The 27,582-nt window shown below is 25.7% G+C and overlaps 1 protein-coding gene across 1 annotated transcript; it reads left to right on the forward strand.

The window, feature by feature from the left end:
* On the forward strand, positions 1-27,582 carry LOC129981864 (protein PTCD3 homolog, mitochondrial-like). The gene is made up of 26 exons (XM_056092898.1): positions 1-88; positions 311-363; positions 860-896; positions 995-1,040; positions 1,150-1,218; positions 1,720-1,824; positions 2,338-2,461; positions 3,807-3,898; positions 4,436-4,482; positions 5,949-6,033; positions 9,168-9,228; positions 10,839-10,921; positions 13,789-13,936; positions 16,436-16,486; positions 16,621-16,701; positions 17,066-17,094; positions 17,179-17,288; positions 18,037-18,115; positions 18,294-18,384; positions 19,776-19,861; positions 20,894-20,979; positions 21,253-21,321; positions 21,717-21,770; positions 22,811-22,874; positions 23,001-23,107; positions 27,406-27,582. Exons 1-26 carry the CDS (start codon positions 30-32, stop codon positions 27,530-27,532), a joined length of 2,043 nt encoding a protein of 680 aa, XP_055948873.1. The 5' UTR covers positions 1-29; the 3' UTR covers positions 27,533-27,582.

Consider the following 27,582-nt stretch of genomic DNA (forward strand, 5'->3'; position numbering starts at 1 on the left):
GAAAAATTTTATTTTTGTAAACATTTAAAATGGCGGCTTGCAGGCGAATATCATGTTTTGCGAAGAAAAGTCAAACATATTTATTTAAGTATATAAAATAATGCTTTCTAATCTAGATTCTATTATTAAAATTTCTATTAAAGTTCCATTTTTGTATTTTTTATTTAATCTTTTTTTTGGGGTGGGATAAAAAGAAGTTATGCATTCCGTGATTTTTGATGCATAACATTTTATATTAAAAGCCTCTATTGAGTGTTGTTTTGTTAAATGTAAATCAATTTGATATTTATCATTTTTTTTTATTTTATAGACATAGTGCATCGTATTGTACAGCCTCAAATTCACAAGTGAAGCCTGGAGCCGGTACGTATAAAACTTGTTTTGATTTCATTTAGACCATTCTTCAAATCGGTGACAAAATTCATGTTTGTTTAAATATTATATTTTGCTAATTCTGTTTATATTTTCATTCTCTATATTTACTCATTTATTTTCTTCTTACTTGTGCTTTGCGGCGATGTAAGATTTTCATTTCTCATATTAAGACATCAGAATCAATGAGAGGTTGTCATTTTCATTCTATATGATATCGCTTGTTGGGTATTATTTTCCAATAATTAGGCGAGATATTTCTGCCAATATAAAGCAATTTTTATTTATTTGGTTGATGTCAAACAAATATATGGATTAATTTAATTAAAAAAAAACATGCATTCTTATTATATTTATAGTTGTCATTTATAATTTATTTTCCTATCCAGTTTTAAAATTTATTATAACCTGAAAGTCTATAAGTGTTGATAATTTGTTATAAATGTTTTTAAAATTATTATATTCCTCTTTTATTAATTTATTTTAGCTCCTAATGAAATTGTTATCCCTTATCGTGTTGAAAGGTAAGCAGTTTCTTTCAAAAATATACATCTATACTTTTAACATATAAAAATATTTCTAAATTGCTAATTAATCAAGTTATTCTTTATAAATTTTGCAGAGGACCAACAGATATTTTAAAAGCCTTAGCATCCACATTGTCTAAAGTAAGTTTTACAAAATCTCTTAATGTTGTTGCATTGCAAATTATATGAAAATATTTTCAAATCATTTTATTAAAGAATTTAAAATTTATTTTGTTCTCTCTCTTTGAAGGATTATACTGCTCCTCTTTATAAATATGAAGATGATCCATATTTTATACCATCAAGCAATATTACTAAAGTAAGCAGTCAATGTTCATTTTTATCAAAAAATTTGTTTAAGATAACTTTAAGTATTTGCATTTGATGTAGTTAACATGTTTTTAGCTCAAAAGGAAAATGAAATGGAATAAATCTATTTTTGATCCACTTCAATAATTTGTTACATATATTTACAATCTTTTTTTTAAATAGAAAATTATAGTAATCATTTATAAAATTATGTTATTAAAATTTGATTAATTTAAATTAAGACTGTAAGTGTAGTTTTGTAAATCTATCTATAGTAGACATAAATACATTTCTGTAGATATATTTTTAGTAAATCTGTTTATTTGGATAAACAATTGGAAGATTGCCTGAGACCTGATACGTTATTATATATCTTTATAAAATATTTAATTCTTGAAATTTTAATACATTTTTTATAGATATTAAATAGGAATTTCTATAATATCTATATATTGTTAAACCTCATCATTTATTTCTGTTTTTTAAATCATATTTGTTTCTCTTTTTCTAGCGTTCATTTGCTCTTTCAAAAGAATCAGGAAGAAAAGCTGCTCGTTATTTTCTTGAAAATTATCCTGATTTATTTAAATGCAACAAGTCAGTTCCTCATATAAAAGTAAGTTTATATGTATATATTACATAAATAATTTAAAAACAAATAAAAATTGTGTCTTTTAAAATTCACCAATATATAACTACTTTATTGTGAATGCTAAAATAATTTTTATTATAGTTCATCGACAAATTTTTTAATTCTTATTTTATGTAATAGAAATTTATATAAATATAATTATCAATGAATATTGTTTTACTATGTCTAGATATTTCTAGATTATTTTTTTTAAATATTGAATTTATTTTCTTTTCTTAATAGTGAAAAGAAGTTATAATATATTGATCCAAATTTAAACTACTTTTTTACAGTGTCAAAGTATGTTTGCTTAGATTAAAATTTAAATATTATTCTTTGTTTAAAATCTGATAAAAAAAAGTAATAAAATTTTGAATTTTAAGATTAAGATTTTTTTTTTAACTTTGAACATTAATGCAATAAATAAGTGCTGTAAATGTTAACTTTTACTAAAATTTTACAAACTAGTTAGAAATTCTTATTTTTAATTCATTTCAGGCTTTTGACCCACCTATTGTATATACAGAAGAGAATGTTACGTCTGTTCAATCTTTGAGAGATTGCATAATTGATTGCCATGTTGACAATTCTATACTTGTTTACAATATTTTAAAGAAAAAAGGTAAATTTTTCAATATCTAATTCAAAACATGATCTTCTTATAAATTATTGGAAAAGTTTAATTCCCTGTCTTTTGAAATCCAAATAAATGTTATAGTTTATTTTGAAACTGAATGATTTGTTGAAAAACAAAATGCTGCATGTCATAGTAGTCTGTGTGTACTGACTATCTTATTGTCTGTGTTTGGAAAAAGATAGCTGTATTTAAACTATCACTTACTCAGCTTGTCACTTTCTTATGAGAGATTTAAAATTGATTCATATTTCTCTCTTTAATATTCTTTGTTAAAAGCCAAGAATTAAAAATTCTGTTTGTATTTTTATACTTTTATGCAATGTTATAAATTTTGCATTTTGATTTTATTTCATTCATTTGTGTGCGAGTATAGAATAATTTAGCTCACTAAGATAATAAGTAAATACACTACTTAGGTTGGTTGATTGTGTATTTTGTATTCTTTATCAGCATTTATCCAACTACCATAAAATACTCACATATTGCATGTCAAGTTACATTACACTAATTTATCAACTGCAATCGAGAGATCAAAAGTGAAGTTACAGCACCATATTAGATAATTGAGACAGTTATGATTTTCATGTGAATTTTAACATTTGACTCAACTCTTCTAAGAAGGTTCATACACTCAAAGAGCAGAGCAGATGCAAAAAAACTAAATAATACTACTTAAAATTTCCAACTGAAAATTAAAAATTCTTAGCTGACAAAATTATGAAAAACATGAAATTCCATTGAAAGCCATCTCAACCAATGTTTCTGGGGAATCAATCTATAGATGCCTAAAGTAGTTAGTTAAAAAAATTATTTGTTATAAAATTAGTGAGGCAATTTGACTCATAATATAGTTATCAGAGTACATTCATTTGTAATTATGAGAGTTTGAATATCTAAATTTTGTTTGCTTGTTTAGATATAATATAATTGGAAAATACAAGTATTTGCTTCCTCCCACCCCTTCCACTTTTTCAGAGAACATTCATATAGTATTGTACATATAACATTGATGTAGTGTTTGATATAAACAGAAGATACTTTTTATTGAAATTACTATATATCTATTTATTTATGGCTTCTACATTTTAAATTGAATTTTATTTAAAAGATTATTATTTGTTAGATTAAGTTAGGTGACAATTATTAACATATGAGAAGTTTCTTGTTTCAGTTATTGCATCATTTATATCTAGGATAAAGAATCAGCAATAGAACTCATGTATAGTGAATAGCAATTTTATTTTTTTTTACATATTTTCTTAATTTATTATCATACTTCTAACAGACCTGTATGAATAAATGTACTTATTATTCTGTATTTCACTTTCAGGTATAGATGTAAGTCAAGAATTAAAGCAAGATCTTTTGGAATTACTATGTTTTTATAATTGTAAGCAACCAGCTTCTGAAGAATATTATGAGGTAATAATTTTGCTTTAAACATTGACTATGAAGAGAAGAAATGAAAGTTATTATTTTTCATTTTGGGATGTTGTTTTTCAAATTTTAATAAATGTGTAGAATATTTTATAGTTTCAAAGGATGAAATTAAACTTTTCAAAATTTCTTTTAGAACCAAATTGATAAAATTCATATGATCCAAACAAATGAAATGAAAGAAAAGGCTATTAAAAGTATAAACTCTCAAACACGTTGAAGTAGCAGACATTTTTTCTGTGGAAATAAAATCAATTTTGTTGCATTGACTTGAACTTTCATTAGAAATATTTAATTAGAGATTACATTTTTTACTGAAAAAAAAAGAGAGAGAAAGGTTGTATGCATGGTTTTTTTAAAAAAAAATAATAATAATAATAAAAATAAAATTATTAAACGGCTTTCATTTATAAATCAGTTTACTTTTTTTAAAAATAAAGATTAAATTTATGATTATTTATGAAAATCTACTACTTTCAAATATAAACACATGGTTACATTTTAAAATTGAATATCTTTTAGGAAAGATTCTTTGCCAGAACTGATGCAAGACCTGAAGCTAGATGGGAGTAAGTATATAATCTGAAGATTTTTTTAAATTATATATTGTTAGATTTATAATGTCTGTATTTTTTTCTTTAATGAATTAATTAGCTCTGAAAATAACTTAATAATCCTTGGTTTCCATATTTGCATATAGTTAGTTACATTGATATTAAGTGTATTCTAAATTTCATTGTGTAATTTATAGAATAAAGTTTGTCATATGCATTCATTGTTAAAAATTATTGACATAGTCACAGTGCTTATCATATTCTTCTTTTAAATGATGCCTATTTATTTTAATAAATGATTCTAATAAAGCTCTGAAATTGTGAACAAAACTATTTTAAGTGTTTTCTTCTTTTTGGGGAGGGGATCTTTCTCTTGTTTTACTATAGTAATCACCAGATCACCTTTTGTTCTTTAAGCCAATCTTCAATAACAGGCAACATAAAGATTAGTGTGCTTTGAAAATGCATATTTACTGACAATATAGATGAATGTGTGTGTATGTTGGTGCTTTTCAAGTCAGGCTATTTGACCTATGGCACATATAGATCATAGAAAATGTATATATCAAAGTGATTTAGTTTTTTTTTTTTAAATTACTTAAAAATTAAGCTGATCTTAGATGCCCCCCAATACCTTTTAAAATATTATTGCAAAAAAAAAAAAAAATTGTTTTTTTAACTATACCAATTTATTATTACCAGCCATGTAAATTCTTTCTTCATTCTGGCAATGTTATTCTCTTATTTTCAACAATAGATTGCACTATTGCTTTGAAATTTAAGCCATTTTCATTGTCTTATCAAATTTTTAATTGCATGACTTTCATCCATTGTTGAAATCTTTAGAAGTAGAATTTTGTTTAATTTCTGTGTAGTTTACAAGACAAATGAAAAAGTGTAGTTACAATACTGTGAAAGAAGATAGACAAGTTTGACATTTATATTTTCAATAGCACTGTGATGTCATACGACTGCTCTTCGTTAGAAAGGATCATGTACACAACAAACATAACATATGCAAGACAATTAAAGTTATGGTTTTAATGTCTAATAATTTGATATAATCATTTGTATAAATTTATATTTTTAGCTATTTAATTGAAATTAACTAGTATCCCTAGTATAGAACTAGTATAGAAATTTTTTAACTAGTATAGAAATTTAGCTATTTAATTTAAATATAACTAGTATCCCTGGAATACTGCAAAGGATTTGTGGACATACGAAAGAAGCTGCATTATAATCTTTTATGATAATTTACATTAAATTTTAATGAAGAATTTAAAATTTATTTAATTTACTGCAACACTTATTGGTAACAGCTTTTAAGTTTTAAATTAAAATGAAATTAAAAATAAATATTTTTACCAATTTAACTACAATAATTTTTATATTGTGCAGTTTTATTTGATTGCATGATTACAGATGATCAAAGATGTAATATTTTATTTTTGAATTTATTTAAGCATATATATTTTCAGTTCCAAAGGAATGGCTGAGGAATTATTCAAAGAAATGGAACAAGATAGCCGGGCTTATGGTGCTATGATTTCAGGTGCAGCGAAGGTAAAAATTTAAAATACAAACTTTTTGATGATCTGTCAGATAAAATAACTGATATACAAAAGTCTTTGTTTTCCTATTATGAATTGCAGTTGCGTGATAAATATGCTTTTAAAATTATATATATATATATTAGCCGCCTTTGGCTACCAGCCGGTTCACCAATCTTAATGTTCGTTAAAATTTTAATAATTAAATATTTTATGCAATTCCTACTTTAATAGCTTCTTCATCAAAATATTTTAAAACTTCAAATGTTGATAGTCATATAATTCACTCATAATATTATAAACGCCTTCAGTCATAACGTAATATGTATCTCTCTAATTTTCTGTTAGTACCCATAGAATTTATACTATAAATTAAAGTGGAAAGGATTAATCTGCAATTAATATAATAATATTTTTTACTGAAACAAAGTATTTTTTTTGTAATATGATTACTGAAAACAGTCACTGAACGTTTAACATTTATGGGCACTAAAGAATATCTTTCCTAATTTATGTAATATTTCAAGAATTTGTCAAAATATTCTCAGATTCATCATGAACAGAACGATTAATTAACAATGTTTAATTTTAAATGCATCAAACACTAAGAAAATAAAATGAATCGTTTAAAATAATCGGTTGAAAACAGGTTAAAAAAAACTACTTAAAAAACGATGTACTTAAAACTATAAGCGTATACAAAAAATATATAACTAACATAAATGCAATTTAATTACAAAAACATGCAACTAACCTAAAAATAATTTAAATCATCCGTTGATAATGGTTGTCATGTCAACAATCAGAACACAATGCACATGCGGGAATTTTCAACGCCAGTTACGGTAACGCTATGCAGATTAGAAATTTTTAATTTCCTTTATTCTGTTTTATTTTAATTCAAAAGTACTTAAGAATGAATCTGAAAGATCGATTAATTCACAATGTTTAATTTTAAATCATCAAACATTAAGAAAATAAATAGAATCATTTCAAATAATCAGCCAAAAAATCTTAAGCCTAGCCTCATGACTGTTGGGAAAAAAAAAAAAAATGAAGCCGTAGTCATTTGGCGGTGGGGAAAAATGAAAAGATTTTTTTGGCGGGAAAGTTAGTTTTTAATTAATAATTAAAATTCTAATTAAAAATTCAAAAAAAGGGCTATCCTATCTTTTAAGTTAGATCAAGCTGCACATAGTGTGCAAATTTGATTAAAATCGGTTAAGTAGTTTAGGAGTCCATCGCGGACAAACAACGTGACACGTAATTTATATATATTAAGTTTTATATATATATTACTTTCAATATATTTTGAAACAATGTGCTTTATTATGTATTGCATTTGTATGCTGATTTCGAAGATTAGAGTGCAAATTTTCAATGTTTTAAAGTGATTATTTATGTAGAAAATAATTATTTTAAAGTGTGAATTAATTTCTGTGAATGTTTGATTCCATTAAATTCTAATTCTTAGATTTCCTTTATCCCTGATGTTTTATTTTATAAAGTTTAAAAGTAGAGTTAGGAACAAATAAATTTCTTGAAAAGGATTTTAATGATATTAATTGCATGCATTTTTAAATGCATATTTCATTGTAAATAATATTGTGATCAAAGAGTAGTAAGGACATTGCGTTAATCATTTAATTACATTGAATTTATAAGGTTTATCATCTGTAAAAGCTTGTAAAGATTTTCAGAATAGAACAGGACATTAATGTAACTAATCAATTTCTAAAGTATCACATTGATAATTTTACTTAGCAAAATTCAAATATACTTTAATCCCTTCAGTGGGTCGATAAACAGAACCAAGCATGCTTGGGAACTAAAACACTAGGGGTTCCAACCTAGTGATATATGCATTGCACCCAGGGCCCTCAGTCAAGGAAGCAGATATGGGCACTGTAGGACTTGCCCCACATGGACTGTCGTGCCACTAAGTTTAATTTTAGATTCAAGTATAGGATAATTAAATTACTCTTAAGGAATTTTTATAAAATATGTATCTCTGAAAATGCATTCTTTTTGTATTTGCTTTACCTATTCAAGTTGATATTAATTTGTATTTTGAAAGAATAATATTTTATTAACAAGTAACTTAAGAAGCAATGCATAGAATTAAAAAAAAAAAAAAAAACTGATGAAAGCCTGTTATATGATTCTTGTTTTTAAATAATTGAGTAGTCATAAATTATTATTTTAAAATTAACAATTTCTCAAGAAATATAAGAATAACTTTTGATATATATGGAAAATAATATAAGAATTTGTTAAAATTACATAAGTTTAAATGATTAGTAAATGCTTTGTACTCTTATGTGTTCCCAATAGTAAAAGTTCGTATTTAAGTAAAATTTAAAGTTTTTTTTTTCTTCTTTTAGTATTTATTAAAAATTTATAAAAATAAGAAAGTTGATTAATAAACAATGGAAAGGTGAATTTTTGTATTTTTCACATAATACTCCTTAGAGTTTCTTTTAATGCATATGTAAAATGTTTCATGTAAATGTAAAATGTCATCTCATATGGACAGAGAAATACAAGCAAAGTACCTATAGCAAAGTGATTGTGCTGAATTTGAGATAGATTACATGACAGTTTTCCATGACTTGAAAAAGAGCTCTTCCTAAAAATGAAAAATGTATTCTCCAGTATTAATATCAGTTTTTCTTTGTTAAGCAATGATGAAGTAAAATTTAAGCAGCCATAAAAGTAATTTTTTTAAAAATTTAGAATGCACACTGATGAGGAATCTGAGGTTATTGAATGGAGCTTTTAGGCCAAGCTTTTTTTCAAGTCATAAAAAGCATGTAATTTTAATTGCAAATATCTCTGCCAATTCTATGGATAACTCTGTGAAATTCTTCCTTGTATTTTTATTATGTTATAACATACATTTTTCTAATTGGAATTTTTGGTTGGTCCTTATTTTTTTTAGTTATTTTATGTAATTTCTTTGCTTTACCACTTAGACACACTGTAACCTGTTTCAATGAATTCAGTAAAGTCATGTTATTATAGGTATACATGTTACTTCCCTGACCATACAAAATGCCATTTTTAATTTAAAAAGATTTTACTAAACATTCTGTAAATATCTATACACACACATTATGATTCAAATAATTTTTCTATTGTTTATAGTTCCGGGATGTTGATAGAGCCTTATCTTTGTTTGCTGAAATGAAAGATAAAGGCCTACCTGGTAACAGAGCAATTCATTTTTATTCTATTTTATTTATTGCATGTTGGTAAAGATGAAATTTTATAGTATATTTTTCATTTGATCTGCAGTGTGAAAGAATTTTCAAATTTTGTACTATTGTGGGTTTTTAATCAAAATGTACTATTTTAATATTTTCTGAACTTAATTATCAATTAATCATTTAACTTATTGTTCAATACAAATTTGATATTTAGATTGTAAAAGGAAAAAGACCACTATCCCAAATCTTTTATTATAATAAATTTTTAATTAAATTCAAAAAGTTGAAAATGATATAAATTAATCTACATTTTAATGCAGTAACAGAAGTGCATTTATTTTTTAAAAATTATTTTCTCACAAGAATTTTAACTTTGGCTTTTTATCATGAGCATGTTTGTAAGATTATACTTAGTATCAGAAATCTTTTGAGTTATCCATTATTTTTCTAAAGTATATATAAATTTTGAGAGTGGATTTATTGATGTCAGTATGCATTTTATGTGAATAATGAAAATGTCTGAATTTATTTTATAATTTTTATTTTCTGGAATTTATTTAAGCTTTAAATATGAGGTCAGTTTTTGTTCCACATTTCTTTTAAATTCTAAGATAATTGTTGAATAAAAGTTTAAAATGGATGATAATAATTTTAACAATATTATTCTATTTAAAAATATGATTTGATGTTGTTTTAAAATTATTCTACTCTGCTGAATTTATTTGAACAATGTAGTTTAATGTTTAAGTCATTATATGCAATGATCTGATTCTGTGAAAAAAATTGCTTTTTTTTATAATTATGTTAAAGTTGTGAGATTGTTATTTATTTTTGTAGTATAATGATCAAGATCTTTAATTTTAAATGATGCAATGTGCAGTATATTTTCACAAAATTCACTCAGAGTATTTCTTTTAAGAATATAGCTCTTAAGTAGCTCATAGATCTTTCATTCAGATTATTAATCATTATTCTATTGTAAAGTTAGCCTTATATATAAGGATTGAATTATTTTTATGTGGATATGAAACAAACAGGAGAAGGATGATAAATTTCTTAAAATATTGCTTCAATAAATGAACAGCTAATCAATTTCATTGATAGACTTTTGAATTATTAGTTTGTACCTGTATCAAATAACATGAATTGAAGAATTATTGTTTTTTAAGTTAATAGAATGGGCATTTCAAGCTCCTTCCCACTACACACACACACACACACAAAAAAAACAAAAAAAAAACTATTGATAAACCTGGTGCTTACGAATTTTTTTCATGAATCTGTTACTCCCAATGTTGAGATAGTATAGTAGTTAGGAGTTTGTGTGATAGTTTATTTATTAGCCCTATTATGAGATCATTCTTCTCCAGTATTCTTTATTTTACTTCTAAGTGGAACTCTGATGTAATAAATTAGGATTGCCTGATAAATGTATTATACTTTTATAATACACTATATGGGCTTTCTGTTTGCTTCACTCAAGAATGTTTTGATTTGTAAATTAAATTATCTCATTAATGCTCTTTTACTTCAGTGCTTTTGTAATTGTTCAGTGATATCTGCTGGAATGAAAATGTCAATTCAGTTTTAACTAGTGTTTTTTCCCCAGGCACAGTTGAAGCATACAACAGTTTAATTTCAGCTAGCATTTTAGCTAAAGAAACTCCTCAGTTACGGTTTGATTATGTGCAAGTAAGTAATTTTTTATTGCATTAATTATATAAATTATATTATTATTTTTATTTAGTGGTTAAAATGATAATTTATCTAATCTATGTTACATATTGTTGTGTGAAATAAATAACACTTGATGCTTCCTATGAAAGAAAAAAAAATGCATACTTTTAATGCTGAGTTCAAAGTTAATTTTTAATTGTTCTCTCTATAATTTGTTTTATTATTTTGGCTTAAAAAAATGCATTGTAATCGTATTCCTTTCTTAGAAATTCTAATGAAATGCATAAAAAATTAATAACTAAAAGAAGGTAACAAAGTTAAAGATCAGAGACTATTCTTAATCAAACTTTATTGGAATATATATATCAATATTTTGAGACAACTACTTCTCGATGGTTCAATCTCACTAAGGGGTGACGGATGGATGCACGCTATTTCCTCAATTTACTTTATTGTTAAATGTAAACATCCTCTTCTTTCCTCACCCACCCCCCTAATTTTCTGAATTAAACCCATCATAACGCATGCAGAAAAATGTGGAAGGTTTTAGAATCATTGGCAAAGAATATATATTTACATAACAGTCTAAAAATGGTATTGACCATATTTTAAGGACATAGTATCTAATGCAATATTTGTGATTTTAACTGGGAATTCACTTTGATTGGGGAGGTTGGGTTGCCAACATTCACTTGAGATTTCTTGTATGAGTGTATTGGTTCAACCAGTTATTAATTTCTCTTATTTTATTTTGACTTCATCAAAGTTTCTTCTGATTGGGATAAAATGTTCTTTCAACATCTTAATTTTCAAAAATTTCATTGGAATATTATTTATGTTCCAATTAATTTTAAATAATCTTAATATGCTTTAGTATAGAAAGGAAATTTTCTATGAGAACCATATTAAATTAGAATATAAATTGCATATAAATTTAATGTTAGTTTAGTCTGGTATTTGAGCAGTTGTAGTATTTCTTTTACAATCAATGATTTAGAAATATAAATTCAAATATATCAAATGTATAATAATAAAATTATATCTAATGTTTTATTTTTTATACATATATAATTATCTGATATTGGCAGAAACTTAATCTTGATGATTATTAACATTTTTGTTCATGGAACATAAGGAAAAAAAAAAATTTAAAATGCATTGTCTACCCTTTTTTGCTTAAACAGTATTTTAAAATGGAATCTGTTCTAGTTTAGATATCCAAAAATAATAACATATGTAGAGAGAATAATTTTGATTAAAAATTAATAGTATTAATAAAAATAATTCCTCAGATTCTTTTGTAAGTAAATAAAATCCATTGTGAGCACAATTAGTTCCTCTGTGGTTGTAAAATTGCAATCAATAACTTATTCAGGTATTTTTAGATATTTGTAAGAAAAGGGAAAGCACATCAAAATTTTTTAGATACACAGACTTAATTATCTTGGTTTTTGCAATATTAGTGATAACTTTTGAAAACATTTTTAACATAAAATTACTTCTGCATTAAAAAAAAAAGAAGAAAAATTTAATCTTATACTTTTTGGATTTCAAGCTTTTTTAATTTAATCTGTGAATGTTAGATATTAAATTGAAACTTTAGAGCAAACCAGATAAAAAAATTTTTTGATTAATAAATGACATTTTTAGATCATTTGACTTTTTTATATATATATAATATTCATGTTTTTCATCAAACATTTGTTACTAATCGGTCATTTAGATCTTAGAAGTCTATTAGTTCAACCCATAAAAGATATGTAATCATGCTAAATGACCAGTTTCTTGTTCTTATATGAAATATTCCTACACTCCCTTGGCAAATGCACCAAATAACAGCAATCAATCCAAAAATATATATGTATGATATATTCAGATTATAGGTTAAAGTGGAGCCTATATGGCCTAGTTGATTCATTACAGTTTTAGAAATGGCTGATCTTGCATTTGAGTCTTTATTCCTCTAAAGATCTGCTCTGTATGTAGCTGTGGTTTATGCTAGTATGTTTGTCAATGTTGCACATATTTATGATGGTCCATCTCATTTCTGCTGGTGTTAAAATTAAGAAATGTGATGATGCCTAGGAATTTCCATTATCTTCTGATCAAGAGTAATAATTATGAAATCAATCTCAATATATGCCTAGTCATGTGTACTGATACTTTTTATGCAGACAAAATGGAATATAAATCTAACTGAATTAATATTATCTGAATTATATACATTTTTGTTGAGTATATTTACATATTAATTTTTAATGTAATATGTATGATAACTTAATTTAAATTTATTTACTTTAGCTATACATAATGCTTGTACTTGGCTTGAAGTAATGTGAACTATTATAAAATAAGGCTACGTAAATAATTTAAGCAATTGATTTTGAAAATTTGTTCTGAACTTCAACTTCTTGAGAAAGATGTTGCTTATAAAACATAACCTCTCTCTCTCTCTCTCTCTCTCTCTCTTTTTTTTTTTTCCTCCTTTCCTCTATTTTTGATATCTTTACATTAAATTGTTAACGCTCCATTGAAATAGATTTCTTTAGTTTTGCTGCGACATTATTTTGTTGTATACAGTAATCACCGTCTCAAATAATTCCTCATGGACATTGCATTTAATTTTTTGAATGGCTTTATGAGTAGAATATCTCTTGTCATCATTCTGAATAACATCAATCTCTTAGGTGCTTGAAACTATTCTAACATATAATTTACTTGTGTACTGTACTCAATCTATAAGAATGAAACTTCTGTACATATATATAATATTCATTAATCATTTAATGTATCAGAATATATGTTCAAAAAGCAATTGCAATCATTGTGAGTTGTTAAATTCGCTCTAATATTTAGAATCAAATAAATATTGAATTTTCCAGCAATTATTAGGTAATATGTCTTCAGATGGTTTGCAACCAAATTTATATACAATGAATGCCATTTTGGAGGCATTCATTCAAGGAAGATGGAGGAAGGCAATGCCATACTCTTTAAGTGTTCTAGCTGAAATGAGAAGACTAAATATTGGTAATATTAAATTAAGATAAATTTTTTTTTTACTTTATAAATGTTTATTTTATGTACCAATGCATTTTATTTATAAACGATATATTTTTAAGTGAAAAATTAGATGTTTTTGTTTTTTTCCATGTATTGTAGGTTTCATATGCATTTACTGGCAAACATATCCTTCTATAGAAATCTTTTTTTGATTTCTATGAATAATCAAAGCCCCAATCTGCGCAAACCTAATTGATGCTGTCATAAAAATATCTAACGAATACCTTTATGCGGTGACAATGTTTGGGGAAATGGCTTATGGTTAATACTTGAAATAATGTTTCATTAACATAAAAATAATATTAAAATTTAATTTTACCTTCATTTTTTTAAACTTACATTCAAATATATTACAACCCCTCCCCCCCCCCACATACATTGCAGATGGAGTGACATTATATGCTAAGCAAGTTTTAATCCAAATATATTGCTTAACACTATCATCTGACAACTTAAAAAAATTAATTTACATACATAATACATTAAATATTTGAAAAAATAGATCTCTAAAAAGAGATAGTTATTTATCAACATTCTTACATTACTTAATATTTTATTTTAAGTTCTTATTAACATGAAATTGTATAAACAAATTAAACCTATTTTCATATAAACTGTGTTCAGTCTTTAAACTTTGTCATGTGCTTTGTTACATTGACAAACCATATAACAAAGAAACAGAAACAGTTTTAAACAAAATAATTTTATAGAAACTGAACTTTTGGGGCTTTGTTTTCAGCAAATTAATCTATATATTTAAGATTTAATTATTGTAAAATATTACTTTCAATAGAAATAATATCAAGATTTGCTAATTTCTCTTGACCTATAGTAGATCTGGGATAATTTTTAATTACTTTTAGTTTTGAATATAATTTCTCTGTTGTATTTACCAAGGCAAAAAATTTTAATAAAATGATTAAAAGAATATAAGTTAATGTTAGAAAAGGAGCGAGTCAAAATGTTGACAATATTAAAAATTATAGTTTCTAAAGCCCTATGTTTCTTCTTTCTAAAATTTTGTGAAAATTTCATGTATAAATTCCATACTGTTTGTCACTTTGATCATTTAATGCTTTTTCTATTTTTTTGACATGAATTGGGTCAATCTTATTCCTAGTATTTATTGAATACTTGGAATCGTCCTCAAAAGTTTTAAAACTTCTGAATGTGAAAATAGGAGTTCTTAAAGGATGATATTCCAACATATAGCATTCAGGGGGGGGGGGAGGAAAAACTTTCTACAATCTCCATAAGTTAGGTCAGTGCTTTAATAAGAAAATTATTATTTACTTTTCTAAGGCTTTATTTCTTGGCTTTATAAACTGGTATCAGCAACTAAAGAAGATACTAATTCTTTGCTTATCCATGAGCATATCATTGAAGCCCTTAATGAATCTATTTTCTTTCAGAAAGCAGTTTAATTTATTTAAACTTGCATATGCCTGAGAATTATTAAATTTTTAGTTTGAAGAATATTGCTGGCATCATTTTGTAAGTAAATTTTGTACCATAAAACTACCCTACATATAAAATTAAATTTTAGGGTTTTTCCCCATAAAAAAAGTGGTTTAATTTCTTTATGGTATATTCAACTTTTTTCGTTTATTTTATAAAAGACATCAAATCTCCAAATTCAAATTTTAATGGAATTATCATCTATCTGACTCAACCACCTGACATCTGATAAAAGTTTTAATGTTAAATTCGAAAAGATCAATATTGCACAATTTAACACAACTGCAACAGCCGGCAGTGGATACAAAATAAGGAATAAACAATTTGTTGACTCTATCTTATTCTCATATACAGATCAGCATCATGGTTTTAATGTTTAAAAAGTGTGAACAAGACAAGAATAGCTCCATTTGTTTAGGCATCGAGATGAACTGTTTGCTTTAATAAGATTAGAATTTTACTGTCACCATAGTCTTAATAAAAAGTTAAATTTGATTCCCTTAAGAAAATAGTTTTTTTCTGCTTGTACTTCCCCCCCCCCCCTCTTAAAAGGGTTCATCGTGACTTTTTTTTTATTGGTGCCATTGTGTGCCTTATGATCTTGTACGCATTGATAACTTGAGTCTGTAAATCATCATGACAGTTCTAAAAGTATTCAGTGGTTTTAATTTATTACATGGAAATAAATTAATTCTGTTATTTAGTAACTTCTCTGCACATTTCTTTTATGGAAAACAGTTTGTAGTTTTCTTCACAGCAAAAATCAAGAAATCTTCATTTTTTTATTATTTATTTCATTATTTATTTATTTTTGATTTTTACTTTTGATTGTTTAATGAAATTTTAATAATGTTAACTTTTCCCCCCAAATATATATTATTTATCGATGGTTTTCATAATTATATATCAAACAAGTATCCTGCATTTTAACAGTATATAATTAAAATTCTTTTTTTTTAAAGCATACACTAAAAACTGACATTTGTATGTATTTTTTGCTTTTTACAGAACCAAGTTTAGGGACTTATTATTCATTGATGATGATATTTTGTTCTTGTGGTAAGTACAAATATGCAATTCTTCACACCCTCCATTACTAAAAAAAAAAAAATCAACATTTTTAACAATACAGTAGATTTTTAAATTAATCAATAAATATGTGGTCACAGAAATTCTCTGTTAATACATTGCAGATTTTTCAAATGCAACTATTTTATATGACATTATGAAGCATTTGGATGGCAAAGAGCTGGAAATAAGGCATCCTACAGATGGTTAGTTCTATCTTTCTTTCTTTATTATTATTATTATTATTTTCTAAAATAATTATTTAAATTATGTACCTTGTAATCTAATTTTTTATATATTGGAAAGCAATTGTCATTTCTTGAACTTTATATTTTCTGTTTAAAAGATCCTGACAGCTGTTAAATATACTTATCAACCAAGTTCCTTATAAGGATATTTAAATGAATTAAAGAATAATATAAGTTTTATGTATCAGTTATCCTTCTGTGTTAATCTGTTATAAAAGTTTTTTTAATAAATATTTATACAAGTATAATTAAAGCAATAATTATGATCAGTAATGTGAAAATTTAAAAAAATTCACTAAATAAAATTTATTTTTGGTTTCAGTTTACTTTTTCAACACTGCTATGGAAGTGGTAAGATATGTTATTCTGTAAATATTTTTTAATTAAGGTTTAATATTCATTAAAATATTTATTATCAATATTGCTTGTTTTCAGTGCTTAAAGAGCTTAAGAGACAAAGAACTTGGATATAGAATTCATAACCTACTTGAATTCAAGAATAATTGCAAACTTCTGGGTAATTCTTTCTCAGAATCTCAATATTTGTAAGTAATTTCAATATTCATTTTTTTAAAAGTGATTTTCAAAAACAAAGAAGTATGCAAAAACTGAATATGTATTCTCTAAGACATCAACTTTCTTATGTGTAAAATAACATTGAAATTTACTGTATAACAATAAAAAAAATAAAGGTAGAATATTCTTGTTTATAAAATTAATTTAACAGTGATAGACATTTGTAGGATGAAAACATTTGAAATTTTTTTTTTCTCTCAAAATATTCCTTGTGTTATAATTTGCGTAGGTGGCCTTTCTTATCAATAATGATATTACATCAGTCATTGTTCATTTATCTCTAAAATGTTTGCATTTTGATTTGATTACTTCTAATTGATTAAATCAATTAGGTTGCTATATATAATAATTAATACACAGTTATAGATTGATTTGCTATATATATTCATAGATGATGTAGCGATTTTCATAAAAAGTAAAATAGAAGGAAAAAAAAACATAAACTGAGTATAAATTACATTTTAATAATGATCAACTATAACTATTTTGTAAAAAGAAATACTCAAAAATTATTCAACTACAAAATAATGCTAGGCTATTTCCTCTCCTTCAAATGCATTTAATTAAAATTTAAAGTGTATAGATACTCAGATACAAACTAAAATTATTCTATATATATTGCTAGAAAAATTTTGATTCAATTTAGTAATTGCATTTTTAGAATTTTTTTTATTTAGTAAGATGTACGTTATAATAATTTTTATACATATATTGTAGCAAATTTTTCTTCAAGCTTTTATGTCAAACAGAAGATGTGGACAAACTTATGGATATTTATGAAAAATATGTTCCAAATGTAAGTTTCAACTGCATTTTCAGTATTATCGCTTATTTTTGTGATAGTTATTTATTATTGTTTTAAAATGTTTTCAAATTTAGCATTTAAAGTTTCCAAAAATAAATAACATGCTGAATATATAATATATGAAATAAATAAAATTTAAATATTTAAAATCTTGCATCTTTCTTTGCAGACTTACACCCCTGAACCAAGTGTAACATTGGCTATAATTGAAGCTATTCACTTCAGCGGGAATTACAAGCATTTACCAAAAATGTGTTCAGGTGAATGCCCTTTTTAATTTGTAAGCACATTTTTCTTCACACACACAGAAAAAAGGAAATTTTAAGTTTCAGCATTTAATATTAATTATTAAGCATTTTTAAAAAAATTTTAAATACAGTGTTCTGAAATTATATTAACTATAGAGATTAAAAATATCGTATATTCAGTTTTAAAAAATCAATAACTAGGCAGATTTCTTTATAAGGAAACTGCATGATGATTAGATAGATAGTTTACATTTGTATTTGCAAAAATGCTTGCTTTCTAAGAATTATTGTTCTGAAATGCTTTAGTAATTAATATACTTTATAATGAATCGATACAAAAGTTTCATCATTTTTTTTATAATGGAAATACAATTAGATTTTGTCACTCATTATAAAAATATTTTAAGTTTCTCTACTTCTGATTATATCTTTGTTCTATCAGATTCCTTTCAAAATATTTTTTTAAATTCTTAATGGTTATAAGTCACCTATTCAGGTGACAACAGTGCTTTGTTGTTGCGATTGTATGTCACATGGATATGACAAGATGAAACCTGTTGAAACTCACTCTCTATCAGATATCTATTGCCTTGTCAGTTAAGAATCAGCACTGAACAGTTGACTCTTCTAGTGATATAGCACTACATTTTATGCTCAACTTTCAATACATTAGGCACCAAAATAAATAAAAATTTTAATATTGTTAATGTTAGTGAATGTTTTGAAAATAATTCTCAAAGTTATTTTGATTAGTGGTGAGACTAGTAATGACATCATAAAATATTTGTTACTAAGTGGGAATTTGTATGAAAGAGAAATTGTGCATTATGAATTTCATCAACAATACTGAAAGAGGAGAGATTAGATGGAAAATTACACATTTTGCAATTTGATGCTAAAGGAAAACATAATGACTACTTAGTATGTTCTAATTTTGTATTGCCTGGCGGAAGAAAAACAACATTATATATACTTCTTTGAAACATGCAATAGGAAACCATACTATCATGCTAGAGACCATTTCAAAAAATAGCATACATTAAAAACTAATAAATAATAATTATTTGAAACTCATATATTTGTAATACCCCTTTAAAAAATTCTAACAAAGATGTTATATAATACTGAAAATGTTTCACATATTTACCCAGATCAGCTATAACCTAATGAGAACCACGTATAAAAAGTTAGCATCTGATAAAACTTATAAGAATCAAAATGGAAATATATATATATATAAGTTTTTGAAATTTGTGTGAGTCATTACTATTTTACAGAATTATACATAGATTACATTTTTAAATAATAATATCACTTTAAGCGGTGGCAGGTTCGACATGCCATTTGTTATTTCTGATATTCGTAGTATAGCCCATGCTTACAAATTATAATTTCTTTTTCAGATGTTCTATTTTTTGAACAAAATGAGAGAGAAAACATCTTGTCTACCCTTATGGATGCTGCAGGTTGCATGAAACATGAAGAAAAGGTACTATGACCTTAAAATGTCTCAAAATGATTTTAATCAGCCATTGATATAAGATACCCAAGGTTCATTCCCAAAGAATCTCATGTTGCTTTATACCCATTTTAATTTCATTGCTCTGCCTGAAATTCAGGAACTTTTATTTATTTATTTTTAATTTTAACTGCTGATAACTACCCAATCTCTTGCATCTCACAATAAAGGTTTTTCCTCAAAATTCTATATTATATTTTAATTTTTGTGTTGTAACTAAATTAGCTTTATTGATTTATAATAATGATTTATTTTCTAACCATTTTATATAATATAATTTACTTATTACATATATGTATATGTAACATGGTTCCATATTTTCTAGTATTTTTCCAATCTAATCTGTAATGTTAGGTCCTTGAAATCCATTAGAGTTACAGTTTATTTAATCAATACAGTTTATATGTACAACATTGCATTTTGTTGCATAATAATTGCAAAACATTAAAAACGTGTTTATAAGCAGTTTCATATAACCTACATAAATTAAAATGAACTAGGATCATTTGAAAATATCTTTTCAATCAAAAACCATCTGTCAAACAGAGCTATTCAAATAAAGCTTTAAATGCCATTTTTTTCCAAGTTTAATTACGATTTATAAGTAATATTGAACAAGGATTGAGATTATAGCAAACTACATAACTAATTTTGTTTACAATGTTTATTAATTGGTTAGTTCGGGTGGTGTAATTACATCTGATTTGTATTTTTCCTTGGTAGGTTAATATTATTATGATGAAATCAACATAGTGTTTCACGATAATTTTACTGTAATATTTTCATGAAATTGAGTGTATTTTCACTAATTGAAATTCGTTACAAATCTATTTGATATTTTTTTATAAATTATAATTTTTACTATAGCATTCAAATTTTTCTGGTTTTTTTTTTTTTTTTTTTTTTTTTTGTACCAATTGTTTGTTACCTATATTATAAACCAGACATTAATAATATATATTTTACAGATAACAAATTGGTAATTTTTTATTTTCTTTTTAGGTTCAAGAACATTTAGTAAACATGGTTTGGAACATTTTTGAAAAATTAAATCAAAGATCTGAAGGTAGAAGAAGACTGCCTTTTGAGTAAGTGTAAGAACATGAAAAGTTTAATCATTGCATTGATTATAATATTTGCCTCCTTCATATAAATTGTTGCTACATTTTTTAAAAAGAAATTAATTATAAAAGATCTTTGCTTTGTCTCTGTAACTTATTCAATAAATAATTATTCTTGTATAATTGATAAATCTTCAAATTATTTTAAATTTAGAATGTTGGAAGGATATAGAACTTATTAAATAGAATTATGCTGTGAAGTTATTATTTCTATTCTTAAAATATTTATTTTCTTTTCAGCTGGACTGGTGTCCTTCTTGGAAATTTTTTGAAAACTTTCATGAATGGAGATAGTTTAGAAAAGTCTTGGTGAGCATATTTTTATTTTTAAAAGAAAACAATGCTATTTAATAATTGTTCAATTAAAATATACAATTACTCTAGTATTTAATAATCAGTTTTTTTTTCCTTTGTCTACAGTTTTTCATGATATTGCACTGTAGAATTTTTTATTATGTATTTCATCCAGTTATTTAAATTACATCAAAAACTGGGTTTAGCCTCTCTGGATCAAAAAATATACATACTTACAATTGCTATTGCTTTCTTTACTGGAAAGTTTAAATATTTTAAACACTTAATGTATGAATAAAGGAATATATATATAAAACTTGCATTTATTATTTGGTAATGATTTTTTTCCCTTTATTATATAAAAATAAATCTATTCAGCATGCATAATTTATATCTTCTTTTGTGTGAAGGGCTGTAATAAAGAAACTGAAAGATGAAGAATATAACATTATAGGATATCCAGAGTAAGTCTTCTTATGAAATTATTTCATAAAGGAAAGAATATATATAATAATAATTTTAAGTTTTTATTTAATTTACATAAATTTTAATGGATTTCAATAATAAATGTTTTACAGGATTTCCTTTTTCTTTCCATATATTAATTATGATATTTTTAAATTTTTAAATATTTTTCCATTCTTAGACTTTTTGACTTTCTCTAATTATAATGGGTGAAAAATTAGATAATAGCTGCATTTGCCATAGTTCACCTCTGCTTCACAATATAATTTCCATTAACATTTCAGGCATAATTTACTTTGAAAATGTTTGCTTATTTAAAATATTTTTGTATTTGAATGGTAACAACCTATTTGCTGTTTTTTTAATGTAGTGTTAGAAAGGATAAATCTTTCAAATTGATGCCAGTCCTCATCATTCTTGAAAGTAATTTTGTCTTAATATTCGTACAATTAAAAAAGGGATTTTATTTCATTTGGTTAATGAGCATCTTTAGCCAGTTTGCTTCATTGACAACATTTATCCTTAGTGGGCATGTGCATTTGACTTAGTCTCTGCCATTTTCCATTCATATGAGTGGAGTTGCATCATTTCTACTTGTGAAAGGTTAAGTAGAAATCAGGATTATAATCAAAAGTTTACGTCCATAAATGCAATGAGGCTTCTTTAAATATTTGATCTGAAGTTTTGAAAGCTTGATTTCTGCAAAGGGTGGATGCAGACATAAATATTAATTCTAAAGCTAAATAATTTATTGATGAATTGGTTCATTTAAAGTATATATATTAATTCATGTTTCGAAAATTATTACTTATTGTAATTCAAAAATATATACTTGGTGTATATTGTACTTAATTATGTGTTGGTAAAGTTATTATTTTGAATGTTTTCAACTTACGTTTTGCTGTATTTTGTGCTTTATAAAAATATTTTAGTGATTTTTTTTGTTGTTATAAATAAATTTTTAAAATTTCATTTGAAGAGGTATGTTTTTCTGATAATAAATTAACGTGTTTATTGTGCATATTACTTACTTTTTCAGAAGTAAACATCTTCTTAAGTTCTGTGAACTGTGTTTGAAGAATGAAGACTATAATAAGCTTTTGGTGAGTTCTAATTTAATTTTCTTTGTGGATTTTGGTATTCATGAAAATTATATGTTGATGCTTTAAGTGAATACTATTATGGAATTATCTTTAAAAATATTAAAAAAATATCTTATATGTTTTCAGTATTGTATAAAATATGCAGTGAATAGTTCATATCCTGATTTTAAGAATGATGTTGAAAAGCTAGCCAGTGAAATGTTTGAACAAGAAAAGCTTCCAACAAAACAAAGGTTTGTAATGATTTTTAAATTGAATAATTTGAAAAAGTATTAACATAACTATGTATATGTTAATACTCTTAAGTTAATGATAATTATGTAACTATCTACTCTATTTCTTTGATTTTGTTCATGTTCATCACAGAGTAGATTTCACCTTTTTCTATTTGTAATGGCCAAAAACTTTTCTATGAAATCCTGGCTTCCTTGATGTAATTCTTCATCTTTTTCACTGTTGCATCAGCCCTAGAGGATCCCTGGTCTTCTCCAGAATTCAGTTTTGGATTAAGGTTTTCCAATTTGCCACTTTAATACATTTCATGTCTTCTTCCAATCTGTCAATCTATCTTACATTTTGATTTCCGAAAACTTAGATGAGTTGACCTTCTTTTTCATGTACCAAATGATGGTATCAAAAAGAAATGTAGGCCTCTACTAAAATATGTGAATGGAAATAGCATGGAATGTTCGTAAGATGGATAGGTATTTCCTTCTTTAGATTTTGTAACAAGAAATTTTTTGGGGCAAAATTGTTGGCCTAACCTGAAGAACTCGGCCCCTGATATAATCACCAGGGATTAGGCGTCTGGCTATAACCCCCAAACACTGGGTGCACCTCTTATGACTAGGGATTGCAATACCGGTATTTTGAGCTATTTTTCAATTTTGTAATACCGGTATTCACAAGTTGAAATACCAGTTTTTCGGTATTTACTAGAAATTTTTTAAATTGTCTTCACTATAGGTTCAGGGATCGCCAACATAACAAAATAGTATGCTTTTTTGTTTTTATGTCTCCCTAACGGGCGAAATTAATTAGCTAATTAATGGCTGAATTGCTTAAATCTAAATTAGAGAAACATGGATTATCCCTGGAAGAAAATATTGTATCCATAACGACTGACGGAGCAACAGTTATGAAAAAAGTTGGAAAATTGATTGGTGCAAATCAGCAATTGTGCTATGCTCATGGAATTCAATGAGGAGTAATAGATGTATTATACCAAAAAAATAAAGAACAGAAGAATCCAAATACTGTGGATATAGAAACTTCGGATTCCGATATTGAAGAGAGTAAGAGTGAGAGTGATATTGACAATGAAGATAATGACAATGTAATTGGTGAAGAAGATATTGCTAATGAGGATGAAATGTTAACCCATCAATAATTGCTTCTTATAATTTATAAAGTTCGAAAAATTGTTAAGATCTTTAAACTTTCCCCTATATAAAATGCCATATTACAAAAATATATACTAACTGAAAATAAAACAGAATATATGTTACTAATAGATTCTAAGACACGTTGGAACAGTTTACTCCTAATGATGGCACGATTTTTGAAATTTAGAAATCCAATCCAAAAAGCAATAATCGATTTAAACCTGTAAATTAATTTTTCAGATAGTGAATTCGACTTAATATCCAGAACTATATCAGCTCTACTTCCAATAAAACTGACTATAGAGGCATTATGTCGGAGAGATTTTAATTTATTAACATCTAATGCAACAATAAATTTCATGCTGCAGTCATGAAAGAACAGCACACATCACTATCTGAAGAATTATATATTGCATTGAAAAATCGTGCAGAAGAAAGGCATACAGAAACAGAAAATGTCTTATGTTATTTACATAATTATAATGATTTTAAAAATGAAAATGAAAAAGAAGGAAAGAAAATAATAAATTCAAATCTGATTAAGTTTATAGTAAATTTTCTTAAAATTTTTTACCCACAAACCTATTCACATTCAGAAGAATTCAGTTATCGAATATTATGATGACACTAATGTCGATAGTGAAAATGAATTGTCTCTTGAAAAAAAATTAGAATTAGGGATAGATAAAAAAAAATTTAACGAATCAAAATACAATACAGTAATCAGCTATATCCAAAACCATCCGACGAGAAATTGATTTATTTGAAGATGAGGGATTTAGAGGTAAATACTTGGAAAAAGTATATCGCGCATTGCTAACACTATCATCAACTAGCGTAGATGCCGAAAGAGCGTTTTCGACAGCTGGTAATTTTCACTCAAAATTACTTTTCAGGCTTAATGACAGTACAACTGATGCATTATGTTTTTTTAGATCACATTTCAAAAATTTGCAATAGTACCACAGACTGAATAGGGATATTTACACTTTTTTTGTGATTTAAATAAATAAGTTGTGACTTTTCTTTTTTGTGATTCTTTATATACTGTTATAATTTATAAGTGACATATTATTTTTTGTGATATTTACACTCTCTTATAAAACTGGCAAATAAAACAAAGAAACACCTGTGTCTTTTTTCTTTCTTTTTGTTCTAAAATTTCTAATACCGGTATTAAAACCGGTATCCCGGTATTAAGATCTAAAAACTACCGAATTTTGGTTTGGTATTGCAATTCCTACTTATGACATACACAAACTACATTATGACTTTTCTTTTACATTGTGATGAAGCTTATAAGACAGATAACAGCTACGAAACATGAGTAATTACTTTTGTCTTGTTACTCAGCTGTGAACCACAAGTCCCTGGCTCTATCCTCACTCGTAAAAATCCGCTACAACATCCAGTCATCACATTAATGTCCTGGATATGATTTTTAACAGTAAATTTGCAGGTTATTGTTTAACAACTCAAACTTAATTATGACCTGAATAGAACACCACCTAGCAGACCATGATGTATTTTTAAAATATATCTTTTATGTTTGGGTTGTCGTAAATAACATTCTTATCTCTAGTTATCTTCATCCGGCAGAATGAGATCTAAACAGATTCATTGTTAACTTTAAAAATCTGTTAATGAATATTCTACTAAGGTCTTTATTCAGTTGTTTTACAAGAGCTTTCTTTAGATACTGGCTTTTCTGAACAAAGGAAATCGTTATGTTAAAAATTTACTCCTAGACATAGAAAATCATTTTCAGTTGGATACACACAATAATTATTGGCTGACATACTGTATGTAAATTATGACATGCATTATGAAAAGATATTAAACTTTCTCTACCAGGCAGATTATTAGATTTAGCATATAATGTGATATATAGTTATTTCCTTATAAGTAGGTGTTCACTAAGAAAAGGTTTTTAAGAATTTCTTCAATGATTTTGAGGCATATTATCACATTTTTAAAAACAAGGTTTTTTATTAGTATCAATTTTATCTCTGTATTATTAATTTCTGTAATTTTCCATTGTTTTGGTTGCTCATCGTAATTGTTAAATAATATTAATTGGGTCTAAAACATTACCATGTGGTTTGAATCTCTTCTAATTTTCAGTTAGATTATGCTGCAGAACTGTGCCATATAATTTTATCCATATCTTTCTAGGTAACAAGTTATTCTGATATTGTATAACCTTCTTTTATAGCATTGAAGCTTGAATAATAAGCAACATCTATTCTATAACCACTTTAAACCGAATTGAGTTTTGGCTTTTCAGATCACTCAAAAAGTTAACTGACCAATTTTTAACTTCTTTGTCTTCAGTTAAGAAAAGAAAAAAAGTTTTCTAGGAGCAAATAAACAGAATATGAATGTAATTGATTTTCTGGTTATAATTTTATATTTGCTCAGAGTTTACCATGTATTATTGGGGATTTTGAATAAGATGTTTTTTATGAAAATTGCAAACTGTTGATAATAATAAATCATATTTGAACAATCCTTCATTGATAGTATAGCAGTAACAACATGCACTATAAATAAATTTACTATTGTTGCAACCCACCTGGCTGTCAATGCAGTTACTAAAATAATAAATGTTGTTAATTAAAAAAGGATTTTAAAAATCTTATATAAAGGTCTGAAAAATGTATTTGTTACATGCCGAATTTGATAACTTTAGTTCCAATGATCTGCCCAACATAGCATATTAAATGTGTATGTTGTATGTTTTCAACATGCTTGACACAAGTTATTGATAATATGTCAACCTATAAACATATATTAAAATATTTGACATTTGCCATCATTTGACCAAAATGAAACAAATATACACAATTGTTACTTTACTTTCTGTTTTTCCTAGGAAAAATTAAAATTACCATAAACTCGTGATAAACCATGGTTGTTAAAAACTTGAACACCTTTATTTTAAAGTTGTGATTAATTAGCTCTGGGGGGAAAAAAGAAAAATTTATTATATGTTTAGTCACCTTAATATAAATAAGCATCAATTTATAGATATTCTGCGAATAATTTAGGATTAAATATCTGATGCAGATCAGTTGCTAATTACTAGTTATGAAATAATATTTCTCACCCAGAAGATTTAGATTTCATAATTTGTTTTCTTACAGACCTCTTGTAAATGCTGTGCTTCAAAGTGCGTCTAATGTGGGGGAGGAGACAGACACTTCATCTAGTGAAAGTTCGAGTGATGACTCATCTAGTGATGAAGATGAACCTGTAAAAAAGGACTCATAATTAAAGTGTACAAATTTTAAAAATAAATTTTTATGTATAGATAATTTTAT

This window comes from Argiope bruennichi, chromosome 8, assembly GCF_947563725.1.
Source record: "Argiope bruennichi chromosome 8, qqArgBrue1.1, whole genome shotgun sequence".
Classification (NCBI taxonomy): Eukaryota; Metazoa; Arthropoda; class Arachnida; order Araneae; family Araneidae; genus Argiope; species Argiope bruennichi.